This window comes from Mastomys coucha, unplaced genomic scaffold (assembly GCF_008632895.1).
Source record: "Mastomys coucha isolate ucsf_1 unplaced genomic scaffold, UCSF_Mcou_1 pScaffold20, whole genome shotgun sequence".
Classification (NCBI taxonomy): Eukaryota; Metazoa; Chordata; class Mammalia; order Rodentia; family Muridae; genus Mastomys; species Mastomys coucha.
In genome coordinates this window covers 17,159,923-17,186,843 of record NW_022196903.1, presented here as the reverse complement: position 1 = coordinate 17,186,843, position 26,921 = coordinate 17,159,923, and the positions used below count along the sequence as shown (strand labels likewise).

The window sequence follows — 26,921 nt, the reverse complement described above, 5'->3', positions numbered from 1 at the left end:
TATAAGGGGAAGAACTCTGTCTAGTGACAACCACCATGAGTCAGTTATTCAAAATGAAGACTCAGAAAATGGGCTTAGAAACACAAGGATAAGTTGGAGGGGTGAGAGGAAGGGGTGGATATGATCAAAATGCATGGTAGGAAGTGCCCAAGATGATTAAGAAGAAAAAAGAAGGAAACTCAAGGGTGGAGATAGCAAGATCATTTACTGCCAAGTAGGACAATAATAGGTTCTTTATATAAATAATATAATATCTATTCCATCTCTGTGACATTTAGAAGGTAAATATCAACAGATGGAGATGGGCGATGAAACCTGTGGGGCACCTTTGTAAACAAGTGAAGGGATGGTGAATTCACTCGCCAGCCTCCCAGCAGAGAGACCTTCTTCACAAGTGGGAGCACATGAGCTCTCCTTCGAGGCTTTATCTAGGGAGCCTGGTTTGCAGTCCGTGTCTGTATCATCTCAGACTGGTGCCCAGCTTAGATAACCACCCCGTCAGCGCTAAAGCCGAAGTTACTGATGTTCATCAAACTGCCAGAGATGTTAAAAGTCAGGTTATGTCAAATCCCTCGAGAGTTATACTGTTTAAGCAAAGAAAGGCATGGTTTGAAAAGATGTCAGGTAAGATAAGGATGTCTTCAGAATCCAGGAGCCAACTTTCTCTTTTGCTATAAGGGAAAGAACTGTATCTAGCGACAACCACTATGTATCAGTTACACAGTGAAGACTCGGGGTGAAAATGGGCTAAGAAACACAAGGAAACGTCGGAGGGAGTGAGAGGAAATTTTAATTATGTTTTAGAAGAGGTTCCCAGGCAGAATCATTGTGAACATGTTTCAGGTGTTTTATTTTCCCTTATACTTTTGAGTTATAAGAATTTGAAGACATATTTCAGCTTGGAAGGGCTGTGATTAACCGGTTTCCTTACTGCCCAGTGTCATTAGTTGCCAGCACACCCAGCTCCATTCTCAGCTCAGGGCATGGTTATTTATCACTGCCTTGAAACTGTCGTTCAAGTTTACCCACAATTCACCATAGATCTCTAGAAAGTAAGGAACTTTTAAAAATGAATTGTGTTTGTATTCAGGCCTAAAATAATAGTTGAGTCCTTAGTGTTTTAAAACATCTCATCGATGTTAAACTTTCTCCTGTTGTCTGCAAATAGTTTTTTGCAATTGATTTGTTTGAATCAGGGTTCAAAGCAGGCCATTATATTACATTAACAACATTTCCTTTCTTTTTTAAAAATTTTTATTTCAGTATCCACTACTCTTTTTTTTTAAATTGAAGAGCCAAGCTCATTTGTCTTGTGATATAATCTCAGGCTCTTGATTTTATTTGGTGTATCCCAGAAGTGGCAGTTAAAGCTGTACCTTGGATTTCATTCCCATAAACTGATACAGTTGGACATTTAATTGGGTTCAAGTTTGACTTTTTGGCAAAAACACTTTATATATATTTCTGGGTACAGCTGATTGCTCAGACCATGAGACCTATGGTGTCTGATTGCTTTCGTTATTGAATTGGATGGGTGGTTGAGTCTGGTATCTGCAGTCTGATCTTTCCATTCTACACACCTTTCTCAGCCTCTTGCTGCTGCCGCATTCCTCAGCCCTGCCAAAGGATTGTGAACATCTGTAGGACTGATACCTGTGATCCTTAGTTGCTACTCTAAGCTCTGTTGTAGGCTCAGGATTTGTTTGAGTCCTAGGTGACTCCAGCATATGCAGACAAGACTGAGAATCTGTGATCCGCTAATTTTGTCTGGCACTGAGGAATTTTCTGTATAGCTTCAATATTTCAGGAGATGTTAAATGGTGTGCCTGCATTACATAATGGCTGCATGCCTGACTAGGAATTCTGCTAGTAAAAATCTCACTTGGTCTTTGGTTCTGCCTTTACACAGAAAAAAATTTTTATTCTGGAAAAAAATAGAATAAAAATAAATAAGAGATTCATGTCAGTTTATTATGTCATTATTCATTCTGAATAATGATCTGAGAGTCCATCATGCTATACCATGCAATGACCATCACTGATTTTGGAACATATTAATGTTTCAAGCCATTATAGTCATTGCTATTGCTATCATTCTAATGTTCTCTTTGAATTTTAGTCAGTAGAAGCTTTTTTTTGGTAGCTCCTGTGATCCTTTTGATGATGTGTAATTGTTCAGTAGCCATGTTTCATTGCCTCGTTGCTTGTAACAGGTGACAGTTTTAGGTCCATTGTATACATTTGCAAATTGAATTGTTCTTGGGAATTTCTGGACCGCACTTGAAGTCACCAACTTAGAGGTTACTTGTTTTTATCCTGTTTACAGATACTCTATTTAGTGGGTATGTATAATTACTAAATGGAGTAGCCAGATGTTATGGTACCAGTAAAATTCAATAGAAGCACAATATGTTATTAGGAAAAACATGAACACTATATAACAAATTCTCCATTTAAGGTTGCTCATCTTGAAGTGAGTGCTGCACACATCTCTGGTGACAAGTTTGTTTCTTTCTTCTCTTTAGTTAATGTCCATCAGTGTCTTGGCAGTTTCTGCTTGGATGAGGGACTACCTGAATAATGTTTTGACTTTAACTGCAGAAACAAGGTAGGCTTTTTGTTTGTCTGTTTTTGCTTATTTGTTTGTTTTCTTTTTTTTTGTTTGTTTGTTTTTCAAGACAGGGTTTCTCTGTGTAGCCCTGGCTATCCTGGAACTCACTCTCTAGACCAGGCTGGCCTTGAACTCAGAAATCTGCCTGCCTCTGCCTCCCAAGTGCTGGGATTAAAGGCATGCACCACCAGTGCCTGGCTACCAAAGTAGGCTTTAATATTGCCTATTGATTTCTTTCAATCCCTCTCTCCACATCCATGTGTTTAAAGATCTTTGCTTTGAGCTGTTCATTGGCTGTTTCTCCTCCACCATCCTGTAGAACACTTTTTCCTGCTTGAAACTTGCTTGCTATATTTACACTTTCCCCCACATTGTCCTTAAGGAGTTCCACCAGGCCTGCAGGACAGTACATGGACATGGACATTTATGGGCTTAGTAACACACCGGTTGTCTGGCTTCTATTCATCTCTGATGCAATATATACCACTCTGAATCATGGCCAGGATCAAGTGAGAAGAATTGTTTTTGTAAAGCCCTTAATACAACAGAGCTTATAAGCACTGAGTAACGGTTAAGTTTCATTATCACCACTATGCCAGGTTCTGGTTAATGACTATGTACGTCCTAGCAAAACATCTTCTCTTTGCCTTCCCTGTGATTATGCCTTAAATCCCTGATGCATTCCTGTTTTCTTCACATTAGAAAATGATTAGGTAGCAGGGAGAGGAAAAGTGCTGTACAGACTCCAAGCTCAGAGAAGAAGGCATTTCCTCCCAGGCGGTACCTCGTGGAATTCACATAGGCTGGGGCTTTGGAGCCTAGATGTAAAATGTGTTGGGGTAGAAATGCTGCCACTTACTAAAACATGCCACGGAGCTGAAACAAACGTAAGGCAGACAAACAGACACAAAGCACAGTGATTCTGAAAAATAGCCATAAAAGCCACCAGCTTTTGAAGGATGCCAGTTTAGAGAGCTCAGAGTGGCTCACGGTTTGTCCAGTGTCTGGAGTCTGGGGCATGGTTTGATCATTTTGATGATGTTTGATTTCTCTTCTGATATCCCCTCAGGGTAGAAGAGGCGGTCATCTTAACTTACTTCCCTGTGGTTCACCCTGTCATGATTGCTGTCTGCTGTTTCCTTATCATCGTGGGAATGCTGGGATACTGTGGAACCGTGAAAAGAAATCTGTTGCTTCTTGCATGGGTAAAGTGTTTATAACTTCTCTTGGCCATGTTTAAAGCATTGTGTGATAATGCAGTTGTTATGAGTCCATAACTACAGTAGCAACTCTAAAAGGTGCTCACTATTCAGCGTCCTGGAAGAAAGGAACTTTCTTTCCCTAAGAGATGATTTTGGTACAAATATTTACTGTGTTCACATGATGAGGCAGGGAGATACATCATATGCTATTTAATCACTTCAGCCTGGTTCTGCTTTGACATTTTCGTTCAAAAATAATCTTTTAGTGGCATAGAACTTCCTCCCTTCAAGATCAGAGTTGAGATATCATAATGGAAACTTTCCTCTTTTTAACAATTCCCTCTGACTATCCTATTTAGAAATTCAGAAAGCTTGGCAGTGGTGGCGCATGCCTTTATTCACAGCACTTGGGAGGCAGACAGGTCGATTTCTGAGTTCCAGAACAGCCAGGGTTATACAGAGAAACTCTGTCTCGAAAAAAGGGAAAAAAAAGAAAAAAAAGAAAAAAAAGAAATTCAGTTTGTGAGATGAAATGGAAGGTATATTGTAATCTCTATGCTGCTATATGGTCTAGTGGATACAAGAGAGTCTTTAATCTTAGTTACTGTTTTGTTAAAAAAAAATCCTCTGAAAGAGTTGTACAAAATTATTTCTTAAATTGATTTTACTTCTTCAGCTACTAGAATTAATCTTATAAGCAAAAACTGCTAACCTTTTAAAATTAAGAGTGAGAGTCAATTCGAACAGTTTACATGAAGATTTCTAGAACAGAGACAGTGGCTTCCTAGTGCCACCAGGCAGTGAGGTTGCTAACAGGTAAATTGCGGCCATGTGAGACACTAGCAGAATGAGTTCATCTGCTACATTCCTTTCTTACTCAGAATGAGTAGTTGGCTGGTGAACTGGATCTCTGGGCAGATAAAAGACCTACTTTCTTTTAGTATTTTGGGTATTTCCATAGGGCGCACACTCCTAGTGTTGCTGATTTCAAGTTACCAACATGATGTCACTGAGTGTGAGGCCAATGAGGGATGAGTACAGATTGGCTTTCTGCAGCCAGCTTGCTCATGTCTGTGCTTGCCAGGCCATCCATGCCAATTCAAACAGATTCTTGGTGTGAAGCAGAACGAAGCTTTAAATGTCACAGGAACAACCTTGGTTAAATTATCTGTAGGTTTCATGGAGAGTAACTGGCAGGTTGGAAAACAGGGGAAAAAAAAACCTGTAGCAAATAAACCATACTAGGAGAGTGGAAAATGTGCCCAGCACCTTAGTGCACATGTAGGCACATAGAAAAAGGAAGATAAGATTCAGATCTTACGATGCTTCGAAAATACTTGGGTAAGTTTAAGAATTCATGTGAATGGGCTAGAGAGATGGCTCAGTGGTTAAGAGCACTGACTGCTCATCCAAAAGTCTTAAGTTCAATTCCTAGAAACCACATGGTGGATCACAACCATCTGTAATGAGATTTGATTCCCTCTCTGGTGTGTCTGAAGGCAGCGACAGCGTCTTCACACATATAAAATAAATCTAAAAAAAAAAAAGAATGCATTCATGTGAATGACTTTATAAAGTCTCCTATAATCTGAATACTATGCAAATACATTTCAAAGGTAAGAAAATCTCAGCAGCCTTCTTAAAAACCACAATGCTACAATGATCTTTCAAGACCAGTTTCTTTTATAACAAGTTTAAGCATGAGTAATATTTTCTACTTCCTGCCAACTTTTACTCTTGATGGTCTCTCGAACGTAGTAGGAGGTGAAGCAGGGTCAGGAGTATGATGGAACCAGAACTTGTGAGAACACATCTTACAAACCACTTATGGATTCTATTAAGCTCTTTCAATGGTAACAAAAGAAGCCAGTGGAGTAACTTGACCTGCTACTCGATGTAGGACAAAACACGAATTTGTGAATGAGTGTCTACTTTGTGATGAAGGAAAAGGCCCTGTAAAACACAACAACACACACATAAAAACACAATAGGACTGAAGTCCTGTTGGCACTAACTTGTTAATTCATTCATTCTTTTAACACTTACTGGCTACTTTTTTGCCATCAGAATAGTGCACATGATAGATGGACAAATTCACTAATTGTATTTGATAAGACCTTAAATAAGGTTTGCACTGGGTACTCTGAGGACAGAGAGGAATAGCTCCGAGCTTACCCCTAGGCATCAGCTCAGGGTCTCAGTGGTGATGTTGAACACATCCACCTTATTGGCCCTTTCTGTCTCCTCTCCTTTATTTTTTGTTTGTTGGGTGTCCTTTTTACATGAGATAGCTTTAGGACATTGCTTCTCTCTGAGTCTATAGGTATCACCTACAGTTTGGGTTCTCTTTCTTCTGACCATCTTTGCCAGTCCAGTCTCCATTCTCATGATAACTTCTCTATTCACAGCAAGCTTCTAGATCTTGCCCTGTCTAGACTCAAACACAGCTTCTCCAATGCTAAAAATAAACTGTGCTCTCAACTCCCCATGGTCTCTCACTTACAACTAATACGTATCTGCTATTCCTCAAGCTGTTTATCCTCTAGCTTCCTCCCTGGGTTCCTCCTGCTATAACCAGTTCCTATGGGTCCTGGTTCTGCAGCCTCAGGAACTCAACCTCCTTTTCTGTTCTTATTAGGACTCATGCACAAGCTTTCAGGATGTTGAGTATTCTGCCTCTACTATTCCCTACTCTGACCCAGTGTAGTTTGGATAAGTCAGTACACCATGATTATATTACTCTTGCTATGCTCTAAGACTTTGATAGCTTCCCTATTGGGTAGTGAAGTTTAACCAACATCTGGAACTTCTATCAAGCCATTCTGTAGCCAAGCCTTTGCCTGCCAGTTTTAGCTCTTTTACGTACTTCCTTATTGTCTAGTTAAGGTGTATTTTTTTGAGCTCTGGATATATTTTCTTCTCGTTTTCTCTGCTTTTATCCTTTCTGTTTCTGTAAGAATTCTTCTCTTAATACTTTTGTCTAGTTCTTACCATTCCTGCTAAACTTTATCTGAAATGTTATCTCCTGGAATAATATTGACAACCAAGAGAATAGTACTAGGTAATATTTCTAAGACACTTCTCATGCCAGACACTGAAGAGTCTTACTCCATGAGTATTTGAAGATTCTTACATGAATTGATCAACCTTATCCTCCCCACAGCTCTAATGGCATAGGTACTATTATTGTCAAAAAATTACATGAGGAATTAAGACTACGGAGATGTCAAGTGACTTCAACGATTCTGCATCACTATTAAATAAAGAATCTGCTGCTCAGACCACAGCAACCCAGTTTAGATGACTCATATTTTCCTGTTTTACTATACAAACACCAAGTTTTCCTAAGTTCCATGTAATGTGTGTTGCAGCTTGTAAAACATTTTAGATGTGATTGCTGACTTCAAACATGAAGGCGATAATACAGGACAACTAAATGTTAAATGAAGCCCAGAAAACATAGTAACCAGACCAAGGTCACTGAAGGGTGAGGACCATGGCTGGGATTCAGACAGACCTCAGTGATTTTGATTGCCAAGACCAATTCTCCATGGGCCTTTTCTCTAACTTGGAATTCCAGTGAAAATTTTCTTATTATGTAAAATTAGTCGAAAGTACCATACTTTTTGAGTTATCATCCACCTTTCCCATTATTTTAATGAATGTTTATTAAACACAAGTATGGGCATGAAATTAGAATGGTGTGTGTGTGAGAGAGAGAGAGAGAGGGGAGGGAGGGAGGGAGGGAGGAAGAGAGAGAGAGAGAGAGAGAGAGAGAGAGAGAGAGAGAGAGAGAGAGAGGACAGTCAAAGATGGTCCCTGGGAGAGAGAGAGGAATAGAAGGATGATGAGCTCTGCTACTCGGAAGGCTTAGATTACAAAGCTTGATTAAGGGGAGTCAAGTTAGTGGAGAATGTGACACTGTTAGGTAAATATTTGGGAAGCAATCCTCATGGCTTCCACTTTTATGTTTCTTTGCCTTTTATCCTAATTGGGAAAAAAAGAGAGGTTCACTTCTTTTATTTTAGATATAAATCTTTAAGGATGCACCATGCACCCCGGGTTCCTCCAGTTTGTCTGTTTCCCCGTACTAGGACTGATTTCAGTGTTAAGACTTATAAACCAGATTAATGTGAAAAGCTATATCTGCTTTGTTTTATTTGTCCAAAACAACTTGTCATTTTTGAAAGCTGGTGTGTCTTTTGAATGGTTCTGAAAGAGTACCTTCAGTGGAACTGCAGTGCCATTCAAGAAAAGTAAAAGTGTCATTATCCAAGAGTCCAGTTAATAAAAGAGTTACAGGGTCTTCTTTCAAAGATACCCATATCACCAAGCTACCCCTGCCACGCCCCACCCCCAAGAAAGACAACAAACCAAGCTAAAACTAACTGTCTATAAGCAAACAGGCTATGTACTAAAAACATCTGATAAATGAATAATCATTAATATGACCCTTGTTTTGAGTAATTGCTTTATAGATGCAAAAGGCTAAAACACTGGATTTAAGATGCTAAGACACAAAATGTGAAATTAAAGTTAAGATAAATAATGGATAATGCTTTTATGTGAATATATCATGTGCAAAGTTCAGAATATACATAAACCAAAAATATTATTCATCATTTATGTGAGATTTAAATCAACATTCTATATTTTTTTTAATGAATATGGTCACTCTACTCCAATTAGATATATTTCTCCTATTTCTGGTGCTGGAAATAAAACCCAGCATGTACAAGACATGCTACAGTTAAACCTTAAAAAGTATGAAACTCTCATAGAATATGAAAACATCTTGTTTCTTTTTTCAACAGATTAATTTGTATGTGTATAAGTGTTTGACACCCAGTACATATATGTACCATGGGTGTGCCTGGTGCCTGCAAAGGTCATAAGAGGTCATCGGAGCCCTGGCCCTGGAATTACAAACTGTTGTGAGCTTCCATTGGGTACTTGGAATCAAACCCTGCTCTCCCCTGTAAGAGCAGCAAGTGCTCGTAACCATGGCGTTATCTTTCCAGCCCCCAGAAACACATATCCCTATGAAGAGATTAAGAGTAATTAAATTCTAATTACAATGAGAACATTTGAATTTTCTCATAGGTCAGAAATAATTGGGAAAGGAAACTTGGACATGCAGTGGTTTCCAGAGTAATTTCAGTAGCACAAATTCCTTCCATCTTTCAAAGAGAAATTGAAGCTAAATGGAAATTGGTTTTAAGCTTTAGATAGGTACTGCCCAAGGCTTTAGCGGTAGACTAAATGAAATTCATTTGTTATTGCAGTTCTGCTCCACTGTTAAGGCAGACATTAGCGAAGCTGTTTCAGCTCAGGGGGAATGTAAACACACTACCAGACACACACACACGTACAGAGTCAACAGCAGCTGAATGCAGCCATCAGCCATCAGATCATCGTGTGCCATGGAAGGCTAATGTTTCTGCTCCGTGCTCGCACCTGACTGACCAGCAGTCAGATGCTGGTCAGAAAGCTGGTGGACATGTGAAGACCTGTACACTCTTTTAATAAAGAGTATTATTCTTCAATTTCTTCATTCCAAATAATTTGCATAAGGTAATTTAAGGTGGTGGAAGTATTTCTAACACCTCCTTAACACATGCAGTGATAGAACCAGTTCTGAACAACTTTTGTGGAAATTACAGAAATCTTCATCAACCTCAGGGGTGTTTCCTTTCCTCATTGGCATTGTTTGTAATCATATTATAAAGCAGGGTGATGGTGGCACACATCTTTAACCCCAGCTGAGGCAGAGGCAGGTGTGTTTCTGAGTTCAAGTCCAGCCATGTCTACAGAACGAGATACACAGAAACAGTCTCAAAAACAAAAACATAATATAAAAAACAATATATATTTATGCAGTAATAAATTTTTTACAAGCCCTTGGTTCAAACTTTTCTCTTAGGTAGCTGTTTATTTTACAGCTGCAAAGCTATTCATAAGTTATCAGGTTAAAATGAACTGCTAGGTGGAATTTATTTTGACCTTGTTTGGAGTTTGGGGTTGAAAACTTTACTTCTAAATTGAGGTCCCCTGGGTCATTTCCACATGCTCACCATGCATCACGTTTTACCCTCCGCTTCTCAGAAATTATTCATGATGATTAGCTTTGGATAGGCTCATTACAGAAGAGGAAAAGTATCGTGCCTGAAGATACACAGCTGACAATACTTAGGTTTGCATTCAAATAGAGTCTGTGTACAAAGCCCATGCATGCTTCATCTCAGGGTACTGTTACAATACAACGGACGGGCTACATGGGCCCTGCTTCTTTAACACCTAGCTCTTCATTGTCTACTACTCTACCCACTTTATCTTTTAAAACTATCATCTTTACGTTTGACTATGATGCTTGACCACAGTTACTCTCCATAATCATGTCAGAGAATCAGGCAGGCTCTTTCTCCCTCTTTCCCATGTCTTCTTCTCTCCTTTTCTTTCTTAATCAGCAACACCAAGTTTGCAGCCTGGGATAGGCATTTCGGAGACAAAGATGAAAGAGGCAGAAAGACAGAACTTAATTCACATATTAAATCTATGAATAAATTACTGTGTGAATCCGAAATCTGGAGGTATGGAGACTTCCCTCAAAATTTGTTCAAAGGAGGGTGACTCTGCTGGGTATCAAAAGTCCACTGGGACTTTCTGGTGGAGAAGGGAAGGAGGGGGCAATGCAGAGCCACACGAACAGAGAGACAGAGGAGGAGTCATGATGGCACTTGGCAGATTGAAGCATTTGTTATGGCTGTGTAGAACTAAGAGTATACGGTGAAGATAGTCTAGTCGTGAAGTCTCTGTAGAAGTAAGTGCCTACATTTCTACTCCTGTAGATTTTAGAGTGCCACTGGCTAGGAAGAGAGCTAGTGAGTATTTCCAGTATGGGATGAAATGACTCACATTTAGAGTAATGGGCCATTGGAAACATGGTTGTGTGTTATGCTTGTACAAGAATCCATTTCTTATTCTTTGACTGTTTCTGATCTTAAGCAGTGCTGGTGTCTATGTCTATAATTATGTCCGAAGGAAGCATGTAAGCAGACACATTTGAAAATAAAAGTATACCAGAAACTTGACCCTAAGAAAAGTGCCTGAGACTCACAGCCTTGGTCTTGGGAGCTGGGATTGAGTTAAAGACAGACATTCCTGAATGTCACATGTATGAAAGGCATTCTGAAGTTTTTAAACCGAAGAGTGATTCCCTCTGGCTCATCTTTAGGGCATATGCCTGGCTATGTGTGTGTTCTGAGTTACTTCGGGGTATTTTGTTCAGCAACCTGAAGGAAAATGACTGACTCTGCCACTCCTGTTTACAGATTCTCTCTTAATGATAGAAGAGAACATAGATGAGATTCTTTAGTACTCTCAAGATGTACTTTACTCTTAAATGTATCCATTGTAAATAGAATTGTAGCAGTCTGAGTATCTATAGTGCAGGTGTGATAGCAAAAACATAGCCATCAGGCTGAATTGACACCAGGAAACTTCATGATGAGTTAAGTCGTTTTTGTGGAGACAGTGAGCACCCAGAGACCTTGTTGTAAAGTACAACAGTAGTTATTTGATATGCTCTTGGACTTTTCTAGCCTCGGAGAGAATTGTTCCAAAGACAACAGGACATGATGCTACTTACCTATTACAGTCACTCAGAAGACTAAGGGAGGTGGATTTCAAATTTGAACATAAGTCTGTGAAACAAAGGGATAATACCCACCCACAAAAGTTCTATCAACAGTTAACTTGTGTAAAGGATTTTGGGAGAACCGGTTAACTTGATCAAGATCAAATTAATACAGGTTGGAAGCTTTGACTTGAAGATAACAGAGAGTCTGTACTCAGTTGTCCCATGTTTGTTCGTGAACACAGGGCTCCAAAACTCATGACTTCTCAGCATTGTTCCGTTTGACTATTTGTTTGTAACAAAGGTCTATTTTTTGAAATCTGTATGGTTCAATTCACACTTTTCCTGCTCTCTAGACCTGTGAATCTAGACCTGTGAATGCTTCTCGCTCTTCCTAAGATTGTGACCCTTTAATACCGTTCTCCATGTGGTGGTGACCCGCCAACCATAAAATAATTTCCTTGAGTTTTCATAACTATAATTTTGCTACTTTATAGTAATGGACATATATAATATTCAGGATATTTGATATGTGAATGTACAGGGATTAAGACTCACAGGTTGAGAATTACTGCTCTAGACTGAACTGTTGCTGTTTTAGTAACATGAGATTTCATGATTTTGCCCTTCACACATGAGTTTCCTCCTTTGGACTCTAAGCGTGGCTGCCAACCAAACTTTAAGAGTCTGCAAGAATTATTTTCTATCATTATTATTATAGTTAGGTGTGAGTGTGTGTGTGTGTGTGTGTGTGTGTGTGTATGTGTGTGTGTACACTCACACTTGACAGAATGTGCATGGGGATGCCACAGAACAACTTTGGACAGTTGGTTCTCTCCTGCTACCTTTGCATGTGTCCCGTGGCTGAAGTGCCTTAACCCACTGAGCCATCCCATTAGCCCAAGACCTCTATTCTTACAGCTGGCTCTTGGCTTTTCTACTCTCAATCGTACTGCAGATTAGTCTTTTTTACTTGATGGATATGTGGATAAAAATGTAGTTGACAATAAAGTGTAAAACTCTTAAGTGAAGGCCCATGGCTTGGTAATAGCTATTCTAATTATAAGGAAGTTCATTGTAATGTATGGGACTGGGTTAAGTGTTTGTTTGAAGGACTACCTTAATCTATCTATGTGATATTTTTATGTGGGAGTTTAGTAACATTGAGTGATATATATATATGATATATATATTACAGTGAAATGTGTATATATATATTTATATATTTTTAAGAGAATATATTCTTCACTCAGGAAGATAACATATTTACTTGAATAGGTTAAAAAATATAAAAGACTAATCCTGTTCATTTATAATGCATATTTTCCTATGTAGATTCTCATAAATAAAACCTATTTTCTTAACACTCTTTCTGGCAATACTGAGTATTGAACCCAGTGCCTCATGAATGCTAGGCACATACTCTATGACTAAGTTATATTCACCAGCTATTTTTTAATACTTTCTTTTTTAGCACACACATATACACACACACACATGCACCTAGTGTGTTAGTGTACAGACACAAATTAGATTGGTTAGCTTAACTAAAACTAAAGCTAAAACAATGTGCTTGAAAACCTGCTTTCACAGTTGTGAGATTTTGCAGTTATTAATTTCTAAAGATGAGTTTTCATATTTTAGTATTTTCCCTTTTGAATATTATCTTCTTAGACTTCCCCTTTGACCTGCTGCCATAGATGCCTACCATTCTTACCTTTGGGAAGGGCTGGCACATTTGGCTGGGTTTGCATGCCAGCATGCTCTGGATCGTTGAGTCTAGCATTGGGTTGGCTATGCTGCTTAGGTAATGTCTAAGGCAACTTTCTATTTGCATGTTTTTGCACAGTTTCTGGGAATAGGGACCCGTGTCTCTCATTCTGAGGAATGGCCCAATCATCTATAGCTATTGCCTTTTCAGAAACCAGGAACAGCCTGTAAATTATTCGAGATCTGGCTGAGCTTGCAGACTTGAGCTGACCTAGCTTAAAAGGGAACAGAAGCCGTATACATGGTGACCTCTCTAGCGTGTCCAACTGTTTTATTGCCTCACCCTTAATGCCTTCTCTCTCATGATATAGGTCACTGACTCCCCGCAACCCTGGGGAACTTACAGTGCTCAGCCAGACCCACAGAGCCTGGCAGAACTCATTTCTCTGATGAGCTGTTGAAATATCATGTGATGCAAACACTTACTGATTTGAAGCTCACCAACAGCTTTGGAAAAAGGATTGGCTCAGAAAAAAAAAAAAAACAATAAAAATACAATTGTGAAGGGAGTAGGTGAAGGTACACGTTAGAATTAGTCTTCTATACCCATCAAACATCATGCACGAACGTTGAGACCAGAGCATTCTAATATCCACCGAGCTAGGATTTCTGCCCACATGGAGTAATTATGAGACTTCAGGGGTGTTTCTTCCACCATACTTGTCCTAGCTTTTTCCAAAATTAGACTAACCTCACTCTGTTTATGATTGTTCAAATGAAGGCCACCCAGTGTTGCCTTTTCTTTGAAAACTATGTAGGGCGGCATCAAACTTGACTGATGTGCCTGCTGAATGTCCCAGTCCTGGCTCCGTGGCTACTTCATGTTGAGAACTAGCTAAACAGAACACTGTGTGTATATGTGTGTTTTAAGCAGCAACTATTCTTGGTCTGTCAGCATTTCCCTGTGAATTCCTAACAGAAGGGCAAGCCATTCCATTATATTGTACAAATATTTGGCACTGGAATTCCCTTGTTTACTAACTATAAGTAATATAATATTTTTAAACCTCCAGTCACTGAGGGAGGAAAAATAAACAGCTGACATCAAGACACTTAGCGCTGAAAGCTTGCAGGGCTCACTCAGTATTCGACAGGGGAGAGGCTGGGGGTTATCATTTATCATTTAGCGAATACAGGCTTTTAATCAAACTTTTTGTTTGTTCAGTGAATTGTTATGTAATGGGGAGAAAGAGTCAAAGGGTCTGTTTTTAAAGTATTAAAATGTCCAGTAAAGCATCTTACAATTTGAAATTAACTTTATTTGGGAGAATTGTGTGAATTTTCCTAGATAAGCAAGTCAGTTGTTTGTGGTTTTAAATTATGTCAAATGTTTTGTATGTAAAAATATCTCTTTATAGCTTAATTTATTACAGTATAAATTATTTATAAATTAAATCAGTATACTTAAATAACTTTTATAAGTGTTGATCACTTTTACTTTTTTTTTAAGTCAGAAATCATTTTCATAAGGTTTGGTGATACTTGCAAATTATTATTTTCTCACAAAATATATGTAAACATTATAATTTTCTTTTGTTGAAAATTTTTTTTTTTTTATAATTGGTATTTGTGAGAGAACCAGGATGTACAGCAAGTGCCTTACTTTCTGATGTTGTATACAAGGGTTTTATTTTCAGCCATTTTCATCCCACCACATAGTCCCTACTGTAGAGCTGGGTGGAATAGTGTTAAGTTTTACACAGAACTTACTTTCACTCTAAGAGTGTACTGTAATTAAAATAGTCATTTTCTCCATTTCTCAATGTCCTCCTATTTGAGCTAGGTTTAACATTGGTTTTGTTGGCAAAGATTACTTTTGCAATTCCAGTAGATTTTCAAAAGTTAGAAACAAAAAATATTTAGAAAGTCAGTTTCCCTAAAAATGAAAACTATTTAAAATATTTCATATCAAAAGCATATATTGCCTCCTGAGAAAGTTTTCTTTTAAATATTGTTCATAGTAAAGTCAAAACAGTAAAAATAGAAAAAAAATAAAATCGCTTTCTTTTTTCATTTACTGAACTTGTTAGTCCTTCCTTATAAAACTGTGACATGTAACTAGAAGTGAACTAATTTTATTGTCAGAGAGAAGCTAATCTAGCTACAGTTGAAAATATACAAAGGAAAAGACTATGGACCTGCTTCCTGCTAGGATTTGTCAGTGATTGGCTGAGCCTATAAGGCTGTACCTTTATTAGCCAGAGGGTGACAAAGGAAAATTAGACTTTTTTGTCATTTAAAACATTGATGATTGGTAGTCTTTTATTTTTCTGTAACTGAAAAGGTAAAGATGGGTAAATAGCATTTTTCCCTAGTTTAATTAAAGGCAAGAAGAGCCTTTTATGTTCATATTCAGATGTTGTATATGCACGGTGCAAGTGGGGGGGGCGGGGCTTGGGGTGGGGAAGGGTCAGAAGACAGTAAGAGTTACTGAGGCAAGCTGCCAGTGTTTGATTTCCATATATGCACTTCCACACACACGAAAGTACACACTCACAGACACACACTCACACACACACACACATAAATACACACACACTCACAGATACACACACACACACACACACACACACACACACACACACACACTCTACATACATATGAAAAGAAGATTCAGAGTAGAGAGGAATGCTCTCAAATGCTGTTCTCTTGGCAAGGTATATGACTCACAGTCCAGCATGTGTGTGTGTGTGTGGGGGGGGGGGGACCATGATGTAGTTGGGAAGGGGAAGGGAGGAGGTGGAAATGTTCAAAATACACTATGTGTATGAAATTCTCAAAGAAAAGAATTTAAATATTCCTTAATTTAAAAAGGAATACTGGCAGCCTTATAATTTTTGAGTGGTAAATTGTATGGGTATATGTAAATCTCTGACATAATGCATTACTTGTATATGTATATACATGTTAATGTGCATCTATGTGTACATATTTGCATATAAATATGCTTGAAGTTTTTGGGTTCCATTTTGATATATATATATATATATATATATATATATGATTTGATTATAAACACATATGGATATATTTCTTCAGTAAATAAATCCAGGTCTCAGAATAAAGTTGCCTTTCTCATAGCATCTTGAGCTTCATAATTTTGTTATGGAAATGATCTGGTGTGGGAGATATTCTAACTCATACTGATTTAGGTAGAATACACATTGGTTTTAAGGAACAATGTTTCAGAGGACACCTTGATTTCCAGCCAATCATATAAACCATACGTACGTACACACTTTGCATATTTTGCTAAACCACTCCTAATTTCAACTACTGAAAGCATGTTTAACATACCCAAGCATTTTGGGAAGTTTCCTTCTGACACGCACATCATTTGACTCTAACAGCTCCAAGGTATTTTTCATGTCCTTATAGTTCTCAGTGTTTTGGAATGTCCTCTTTCAGTATTAATTCATCAACGCAAAGCACACTGAAAGTGCTCTGGTTTCGAAGTCTTTTCTCTTTGGCCCTGAGGCTGCAGGGGGAGATATCTGCTTTAAATTTTTGTCCTCCCTTCTATCAGAGTGCTCCATGGACATAATTTAAAGAGTTAATTCAGTGGTAAAAGCCCTATGAAATATAGACGTCCTTCACCCCAGCCATTGGCCACTCCCAAAGGCAGCTGCTATTAATTGGGCCTCCGCAGATTCCTCTTGTCATTTACCTACATGTCCTTAAATCACATTTTTTATGTAACATATCTCATTCTTCCAGGTTTAGTTTTAAGCACTGTCCATTAACTTCAGTGAAAGAACGCCTGGTCCTTTCTTTGCCAACCATCCCTATATTTCTTCTCCTTAGCCCAGTGGTATCACAGCTTTGCTTAGTTCAGTGTCTACACGATTAATTGACGGAAAATCTATTCACAATTAGGCCCCATAAAATGGCACATTTATGCTTTCTTCCTCAAATAATGTTTTCTTAAAATGAATAACAATTTCTTAACATAATCTTATATGATTAAACTCTATCTGGTATAATTCATTTTTGTTCACATATTGATATTCATTGGACAATTCCATTCATTTTTTTTAGATGTCTCAGAATGTTCTAGAAACTGCTCCTATCCAGGTCTGCTGATGCTATTGCCATTATGGGAGGATTTTTTACCATTGTGGTATTTGATGTGCCAGCTCTTACTTTAAATAAGTACCTTTTCCTGGATTTTACCTCCATCCTTTTTGTTTAGTCTCTTATTTCCCATTATGCTGTCATGATAATCATAAGAGATTTTTGTTTTAGTATATATGCTCGAAAATGTCTTTCTAAATGCTCACACACTGATTTTAAACAGTGGAGAATTACAACTTGAAAATGATCTTTTTGTCAGAACCATTTCACTGTCCTTTAGCTTAGCATGTTGTGCTCATCTTCTTTCTCTCTCTCTCTCTCTCTCTCTCTCTTTCTTTCTTTCTTTCTTTTTTTTTTTTTTTAAGTTTTGAAACTCTGTAGGAAAGGTGTGTAGATTTAACCTTCTGATCTGATTGAATCATACCTGTAGTCCCCTGGTGTAAGACTATTTTAGTCTCTCCATGGCTTCATCCTCTAGTAGAGATGGGGCAGTCATACAGTTGCATGGTATTTGGGGGGGGAAAGGAAGGCTTTTCACCAAATCTTCTTCTTTTGGAGATCCGGTCACTCACAGAAGTGTCTCGAGTTGCCAGTAGTCAACAGGAATCTAGGTGTCCTGAGATTTTCTTTTCCCTTGTCATCTATCCTTCAGCTTGTTCAGAACCACTAACAGATTGACTCCTCTTCTCTCTGCGGTTCCCTAAGTATGCTTACTGCTGTGTCATCTCCTGTTCTGTTTTCTCTGGGATGATACCTTCGTTATTGTTCTAGTGACATTTTAAGAGAGAGAGAACAGACAGGCAGGGCATGGGCTTGATCTGTTTACATTAGGGCAGAATCCTGGTGAAGGAGACATCAGGGAGCCAGACGGTTTCTGTAAACAACTGCCTCTTTAGTAAACTCCTGGATTTGCTATTGCTTATCTACACATACAAAGGAGTAAACTAACCTTTAAAAGGGATTGGCAATGAGTGCCCCCAGTTTTTACTGAGGGATAGATAGATTTACCCACAACTCACTAAGGCCTTCACCCTTGCTGTTTTCCACTCCTCAAAGCTGGGATGCCAGACTGTTCCTTTCCTTGTCAGGAACTTCCAGTGAACAAAGGCTAGTCACTGATGACATGATGCCACACTGTGGCCTGCCCCAGGGAGTTTTCAATGACACGTTGATATGAATGTATACCCACAGAAGTTGACTTCCCCACCCTTTGTACCACCCTGCTGTAGATATTTTGAAGAAAAGTTCCTGTTCTATTCTTTCCAGACAGATATTTTATTAGAGATTTTAGCAAATAGTCTTTGGAAAAACATTCTACTGTGGGGCCAACACTCAACGATCTCTAAGGGATAAACAGTTCTTGACAGGGCTGCCCTCTAATCATAGTGACATAATGACAATAGTGTTATATTGGCTGTGTGCCAGGAAATGAGCCTGGTTATTTTACACATAATGTGTGTCCTAAGAGACTCTATTATGTGATTAATAGATGCTACCATTTAGGGAGTGGTTAGAAAGCAAAGGACAATTATGTCATTGAATCCAGAGTATGACACTGGTAAGCAATTCACATTTTATTAAATAGGAAACTGAGTCTTGCTGGTTTGTGGAAAACTATCCAGCTATTAGTTAAATTAGTTAGAACCTAAAGCCAGGTCTATTAGGTCAAGGCCCTTGTTTTTCTATTGCTGTAGCATTTTCATAAAAGGCAACAGTGCAGCTCTACACATGTCTCATGTTCCATTATCAGAAAATCTGAACATATTACTAGATGCTTTTTAAATATCACAGTATTTTGAAGGTAACACTGGTATATATAATACAAATTTTAGTTTGGTTAGAATAGAGGGCTTTAACTATTTTAAGGAACATTACATTAAATAATTTTACAAAATAACTGAAATGGTAATGAAAATAGTTATGTTTGAGTTTCTCTATAAAGCCTGCAATTTCTTTTCTTTTTCTTTTTCTTTTTCTTTTTAAATTTATAGAAAATGCTGGTAGTTGCTGGTAGCCCACAAAGATGGGAGAGGGCACAGTGTCTCCTCTCTTTAACTTTGGAAATAGTCTTAAACATTTCCAGGCACACTGGATTATCTGAGTGTAGTCTACAAAAATATACATATAAAACAAAGAGGCAATATTCAAAATACAAATGTGTAGACGGAAATCAAGGCAGTCAGATGTTAACAAGAAACTCAAGGTTCAATTAGGTAGAGGAAACCTAAGGAAATGCAGAAATTGGCCTTTTGAGTTTGCAAACTAAACTGATCATTATTTGCATTGACGTTTATTGAGTACCTGCTGTGTGACACATACTGCTTAGGCACTGAGGCTAAAATGTTGTTTAAGAATAAGATCCTACCAGCTGGAACTGATGGCCGGGTTACTGACTGACACCATAATTTGTGAAGAAGGCAGTCAACTGGTTCAAGAACTCTAGGGGCTAAAAAACAGAAGATAAGAAAATGCAAATACATAGAACAAAGGAGAGGAGTCCAATGGTCAGGAGCAAAAGATAAAGTGCTAGAAGAAACTGTGCCCCATTTTGGACAATAAAGGCTGTTCTTGAAGAAAGAGAAGAGCAATTGGTATTGCACTGGGTTCTACAAAGTAACATGGTAACCTCTGCAGACAAACCATGTACACTGGGAAGTTAGTGACAGAGCCATGGCAAGTGGGACATTGCATACCTGCTCCACTAGTGTGTGGATGGACAGGGCTTGGCTGTGCAATGTTGTATGGCCATTCTCTTTATACTGTGACAGAGCCTGGCCGTTGCCTGATTCCTTAGCTAGCTTCATTCTGCTGAAAATCTTCAGTTCAGCCCTAGAAATACCACTTAGGTATGAGATCTGGGTCTTGAAGCTGAACCTGCCTGCGTCTGGATTAGGTATGCTGGAAGTAGAAGTTCCTGGTGAACTGGGAGCCCCTTAGCAAATACCACTTTATCTTTTGAATCACTTCTGTTTCTAAGCTGTGTTACTTAGAGATTATGCAGTTGTACTTTTTGTCTTAATGAAAGAAAAATGAAGGAAGCAAGTTAAAACTGCTAGCGGTAATTTCTAATTTTAAGTCATAAGGAATATTTCACAGAAGTAGGAAACAATCCTTGTCTGCATCTTTGACTGCTCTTCTCTTTTTGACAAACTTTGAGCAAAGATTCTAAAACTGTCTTTGACAGCCCACTGTCCTGAGTCAGGCAACTCCTTTGTCTCCACCCCCATCCTAGTTTGGATGTCCTTTATGTAAATCTCATGACCTTGCTTTTTTTTTCTGTAGATAAAACAGCCAGAAATGTTTTCAGAGTGTGCATCAGATCATGTCAGCCATTAATGGCTTCATCACACTTAGAATAAAATGCACAGTCCTTTGCCCAGCCCACTGTACCTCAAAACATTGCCTGGCATCTGCATCTACTGCATCTGCACTCTGGTTATGCCGAGGTTTGATTAACTCACTCATCCACAAAGTGCCTTTATATTTAGCGCTTCCTCTTCCACGCCTGCCTTCTCTAGAGTGCCAGCAGCTTTACTTCCTCTTCAAGATCAGTTTTATTAAGAGGTTCTTTCACGATTACAGCCCATGCAAACCCTGACCACTATCAATTCATTTCTGCTGTTTTCACCTATTGTGTGACGAGAATTTATCAAGCACTGACTGTGTGATGAAGAACACATGTAGGTGACAGCTCTCCGCAGAGCTTTGATTAGCAGCAAGGAGGTAATCCGAGGTACCACCATCCCATACTACCTCCCAATCCCATACTGCATAGGAAGTAGAAAACTCATGAACTAGCTCAGTTTTGTTCTATTCCTGCTGGAATCAGAGGAGAGAACTCAGAAGCTCAATCTCCCTCTGGTCTTCATTGCTGGCTTCTGTAAGGTTGCCTCCATCCATGGGGGTTGGTAATGAAGAACACACAGATGCTGCAAAGGTCTAGTCCACGAAATTTATCGAGCACATCCTTAAGTCATGTGACCTGCCCTTGACACTTACTTCCTCGTGTGTGAAATGGTATCATACTATCAAGTTTCAGGAGACTTGCCATTATATTAGGGACTTGAGAAATAGAACATTATTCAAAAATTACTCTGTTTCTAATAAAAGAATAATTTCTAATTCCATTCTTAGGTACCTACCTGAGTTCTGAGGTTAAGACTTCTACTGGAATGCGTTTGTATATTTTTCAAATAAAGTGTGTGCTTTCATCTGTCCCCCCACAGGAGCGTTAGTTGCTCCATCCTATTCTTCTGCTTTAGGGAGAAACATCTTTCTCTCTCCATCTATCCATCCAGCTGGTCCAGAGTCTTTTGCTGCGTTGTAAGTAGGCATTCTTTCCCATTTGTTAGCAAGGCTACCACATAAAGTCAGGTCTACCACAAATCCCCTCTTTGCTGTCTTCTAAGCTTTTCAACTCACCCCTCAGCCCTTCTCTTTCAAACTAATTATCATCCTGACGTTGTTTAACCCACCATTATGCAGAAACATTGAGAGATGCCACCTTATTGGCTACATGATATATATATATAAAGTCCATTAGTAGGTCACCTGGTGTGCTCCGTGATCTGGCTTTAGCCTGCCTTTCAATTTTGGTCTGTTGTTTCTCTTCCGGGTGTGTGCTTGTCTTCCTTGATGCTTTGCATTACCGCCCACCAGACTCTGTCCATTTGTTGACGTTGTTTTTATCTGCTTAACCGTCTCTAATTTCTTTGTCATAGGTCTGCTTCCTGTTCAGGAATGCTGACTCTTATTTGTTTTGTCAACACTGCATTCAGTTTTGTTACCTGTTTGCCTTTGCAAGCCTCCCGAGGGCCCGTCCTACAGTTGAGATTCATTCTTCATCTTCATTTGGCGTGGGGAGTCGACATTTTGTTCTAGATTGTCCTTTTTCCAAATGTAAAGAAGCATCCCCCTCCTTGCCAAGAAGAAAGTGAAGCATTGACCTTGCAGATCTCATCTCATCCTTTCTAAGAGCAACTAGGTAGAATTTTTCAGAGAACTTGATTCAGCTTTATTTAATTATACTCACCTAGATAGAACTATTGGTATTTGTAAAAGATTTACCCCAGCAGCTGACTAATGACAAAACACTTGCCCATTTAGTGGGTTCTGATGGTTATCTGTAGCTGGCCCTAGGCTTAAGGAAACTCTATGTGCCCTCTGAAGAAGAGCCCTGTCTTCTTATCATAGATAAACACAACCCCTAGTAACATTTGCCTGAAGTGGTTTCGTGTTAACGGTTCCCTCTCTCTTTCTGCAGTACTTTGGAACTTTACTCGTCATCTTCTGTGTAGAACTGGCTTGTGGTGTGTGGACATACGAGCAGGAGGCTATGGTGAGTTCCCAGAGGGACACAATCAAAGTCTGGAACAACATCCAGGTTGACCTTTGAGTCAGACTCTGGAGAGTGGCTGTGGCACATGATTGTTACTTTGCTTGACCACATGACACAATAAGACTGAACATTCCCGATATTTCTGGGAAAAAAAATCATATTTCCAAGTCATAATTTAAAACCTTTATCTTTGTATACTGATACATCTTTCATTCCTAAATGTGGACATTATGGCCTGAGTCTAGTCTAAGAGAATGACCCCAGCTTCTGAGTTAGTAATGGGGAGATTAGCATGAGCTTGCTGGAGAGTGCCTCCTTTAATCCCCACCCTTGCTGACCACAGCTGAAAAAGGTGAGGAGGGAGTCACTAACTCCTGTTTTCTTTTTTTTGGGGGGGGTGTGTGTTTCAAGACAGGGTTTCTCTGTGTGTAGCCCTGGCTATCCTGGAACTCACTCAGTAGACCAGGCTGGTCTCGAACTCAGAAATCCACCTGCTTCTGTCTCCCAAGTGCTGGGATTAAAGGCGTGCGCCACCACCGCCTGGCACTAACTCCTGTTTTCAACAAGTGGAGCCAAACTGCACTTTAAGGAGTGAATTTAAAGGTTTGCTGTGTGCCCACCTTGGTGTAAAAGCTTACAACTTGAGACCTGGATGCTTAAAGACAGGAGTTCCGAAGTTTCTCTCTTATTTTGGCCATTAAAACCACCAGAGAAACCTTCATAGCTTCCTTGGAATGGAAAAGGGAGGTTTCCAGGTCTTTTCTACCAGTTGCTTTGTCATTTGTCAATACTCCCCCCTCAGCCCCACTCCATCCTGGCCCTTGCTTTTGTTAGCTATTGCTTAGTCTGCTCACTTCAGTGGTGAGGTTAGTACAATTGGTTCCAGCGTGGAATGGAGTTCCTTTGCATGTCTGTGGATGCTAGCTGGTGTCAGTGCCTTACAGACTCACTATGTTTCCTCAAAATGGTGCTTTTCAATTTTTTCCCCTTGGGCCTTTTGGGGAGGCTGGCAAAGTGATTCTTCATCATGTGCATTCCTCAGTTCCTGCCCAGATGTGCACAGTTAAAATAGTGGGAAAAAGGGGGGTCTGGGCACCTGAGGAGTTCCTGGGGAATTTTAAACAGTTAAAAATTCAAGACCTCTTAAGAGGTCTCTTAAGAGAAGGTGATAATTTTGTATTTGTATCAGAGATGAGCAGGCCATTAGGCACTTGTGTAATATAGTTGAAGTTATTTCTGTTGTGGGTACAGTTATTAAAGATTTTGTGGTGAAGCTGTAGTGTTCTGAGACTGGGGATTCAGTGGCTACTGCAGACTAATGTCAGCTCTGCCTACTGCAGTTTACCTGTGCCCGCTGTGCTGCATTCATAGCTCTGAGAAGAAACTCATAGTTACAACTGGGAGGAGTCAGGGAGGAAGAGAGAATGTGTGGGAAGGTAAAGAGTCAGGGAAGGTCCTCCATAGCAGCTCAATGTAAAATCAAGAATGTACGTGAAAAACAAAACAAATCAACAACTTCCCCTTACGCTGGATTGACTTGCTTTCTTTCAGGTATATTTTCATGTTATCCCTACAAACTTTATGTGTTAGAAAATAAAAATAGGTAGTAGGGACCAGATATTTGCTTTAACTGTAAGGAATTTATCCTGGTTTTTGGTTTTGAAAAATGACCTACATCCCTGGCATGTAAACAAAAGAAGAATTAATCTTATAAATAACTCTTAATTCTTTTAACCCCAGCTTTTGGTTGTGTGCTACTTGGTGATGAAAATATTTTAGGAAATGAGTGACTTTCTATGGATTCTTTTATCTATTTAATTTAGAGACAGGATCTTACTTCATAGCCCAAGCTAGCCTAGAACTCACTACGTAATGTAGTGTGTCTTCAAATTCATGCCAATCTTCCTGCCTCAACCATCTGAGTGCTGTGGTATTGTCAGGAAGCTCCACATCCCATTCACTCTACAGAGCTTCCATGTGGGTCATGAAGTATATGCCTTTCTAGTACATGTTAAATATTTGATAAAGCTGTGAGAAGCGTAGGATGAGTTCACTTAGCATCTTAACAGGAGATGCTTTGATTCTATGAAGCATAAGAAGACAAAGGAACCTACATTTGCTTGGTCCCTATGCCGGTTTTCTTGCTTGGTCCTCAGTGGCTTCAGCTCCTAGGGCACTAAGTGAAAGCACACTCACTGCCATTTCAGCCACGGGCACAGGGCACACGTCATTGTTTTGCTTGTGTAAACCTTCCCCATTACGTCACCAGGAGCAAAGGCCGAAGGACCGTTTAAAAGTGAAATGTGGGAAGCAGCCTTGCAGAAAAGAGAAAAGTCGCTAAGACTTTTATTGCTTCTGTACTAATAACAATGAAAAAGAAAAGTGTCGTGAAAGTTTATTATCTGCCAAGTTTCACAGAATCCAACCTTTACATAGAATGGGCTTTGTGCTCTAAGCTAGTTCCTGTAAGCAAGCCCCTCACTGTGTGCTCTGCTTCCTGGCCAGAGCCCAGGATGTGAAGCCAGGACCTCAATGGGCCTCTGTTTTCTTGCCACGTTTGGTTTCAGATTGATGGTGGCCACAGTGAAGAAAGAGCCAGTGTTTATTTTGGAGAGCAAAAATTTAGTAAAAAAATATTCTATTAACTAAGTCAAGAGGCTTGACATCTGTCTGTCCCCTCTTTCTGTTTCTTGTTTCTATGTGCTCACCTCCTACCCAACACTCCAGTTTAAAAAAAAATCTTTCCATAATATTAATGGTTTCAGATGATATATTTCTTGAGAATTTATTTTACTTCCATTCACTTTATGCCCTAGCGGATATAAGTTAATAATAATTTATAGTGGGTAGCTTGAACTTTGACTGGTTTTCTGAATGTTACTAAACCATATAAATAGAATGTATTTCTAATGAACTTGCTAATTTTTTTGCATTATGTATTTCTAAGCGATTATTAAAAACAAAACAAAACAAAACAAAAGAACCAACAACTACCGAGAAAAGAAATAAAAATGAAAAATTTCTGTGGCCAAGAAAGTTTTTAACTTACTTCTATTGACATTACTTTTTTTTTTTTTTTCTGAGATCACTCTGACTATCCTGGAACTTGCTTTGTAGACCAGGCTGGCCTTGAATTTGCAGAGATCCCCCTGTATCTGCCTCTCAGCTGCTATTACTATCTTTAAATTTAAAGTTTGATTAAAAACTTCTGTGCCTATGTATGGAGTGTGCATATGCATTCACAGCATTTACAGGTAAATGCACACATGCTCAGATGTGGGGATCAGAGGAGAACTGGTATCCTCCTCCATGGATCCCTGCCGTATTTCTTCGAGACAGCATCTCTACTGAATCCAGAGATTGGCATTTTTGGCTAGGTTGGAACCCTTATGTTCCAGTGACCCTCTGGTCTCTGCCCTTCTTCCTACCTCCTGGGGTTATAGGCCATATCCAGCCTTTTCCTTTTGTTGGAAATCTGAGCTCAGGTCCTCACGCTGTGCAGCAGATATTCTTATACACTGAACCATCACCCAGCCTGACATTACTATTTTCAATTAGATTTCAAAATTACCTTTGGCTTAGGTTTTTGAGCCTTACATATGCATCTCCCCTTTCCGTATCCGCATTTTTGATTCCTACATCAGTCAATTTCTTCAGTGTTGGGTTTATTTATCTGAGCTGAGTTCATCGGTGCACCAGATTTTTATATGTGAGTGAGCTTTTGCCTGGCTGGTGTGTACTTATGTATTGCTCATTTGCTTTTCATCTCCAGGTGCCAGTGCAGTGGTCGGATATGGTTACTTTGAAAGCCAGAATGACAAATTACGGCTTACCCAGGTATAGATGGCTCACGCATGCTTGGAATTATTTTCAGAGAGAGGTAGGTGCTGCTGTTCCTGGGGGGTAGAAAGTATAGAATAAGTGGCAAGTTGTCAAAACAGGTGTCCAAAGCTTTGGTTTTGATGATTTTTTCTGCACAGAAACCTGACGCCTGTGTAGTCATCACTGGTGCAGGTTTTTCCCAGCATGCCTTGAGTCACTCTCTATGCATGTCTTTTCATCTCACATACAGTTTTCCTCCTCATTTCTTCTGCTCTACATGCACTTGTTTAGAAGTACAGCTGAACTACTACTCTCAGGTTTCCTTTTCATGATTTATTTAATAAATATCCAAAGTTTTACTTAAATCTCTTTCTTTTATGATAATTTTTTACTACTCTTAGAGTTAACTATGTCCCATGTTTTAAACATTATTTCAACATTTTAAAAGGTTGTTTCCATTGGATTTTT

At 39.1% G+C, this 26,921-nt stretch overlaps 1 protein-coding gene across 2 annotated transcripts in view; it reads left to right on the top strand.

Moving 5' to 3' along the window:
• Positions 1–26,921, top strand: part of Tspan12 (tetraspanin 12) — a 63,519-nt gene that overhangs the window by 10,192 nt on the left and 26,406 nt on the right. For both annotated transcript variants that reach the window (XM_031381252.1, XM_031381253.1), the window contains exons 3-6: positions 2,526–2,608; positions 3,681–3,816; positions 22,557–22,631; positions 26,404–26,511. In XM_031381252.1, the coding sequence (XP_031237112.1) occupies positions 2,526–2,608; positions 3,681–3,816; positions 22,557–22,631; positions 26,404–26,511 (402 nt within the window). The remainder of the gene's footprint in view (positions 1–2,525; positions 2,609–3,680; positions 3,817–22,556; positions 22,632–26,403; positions 26,512–26,921) is intronic.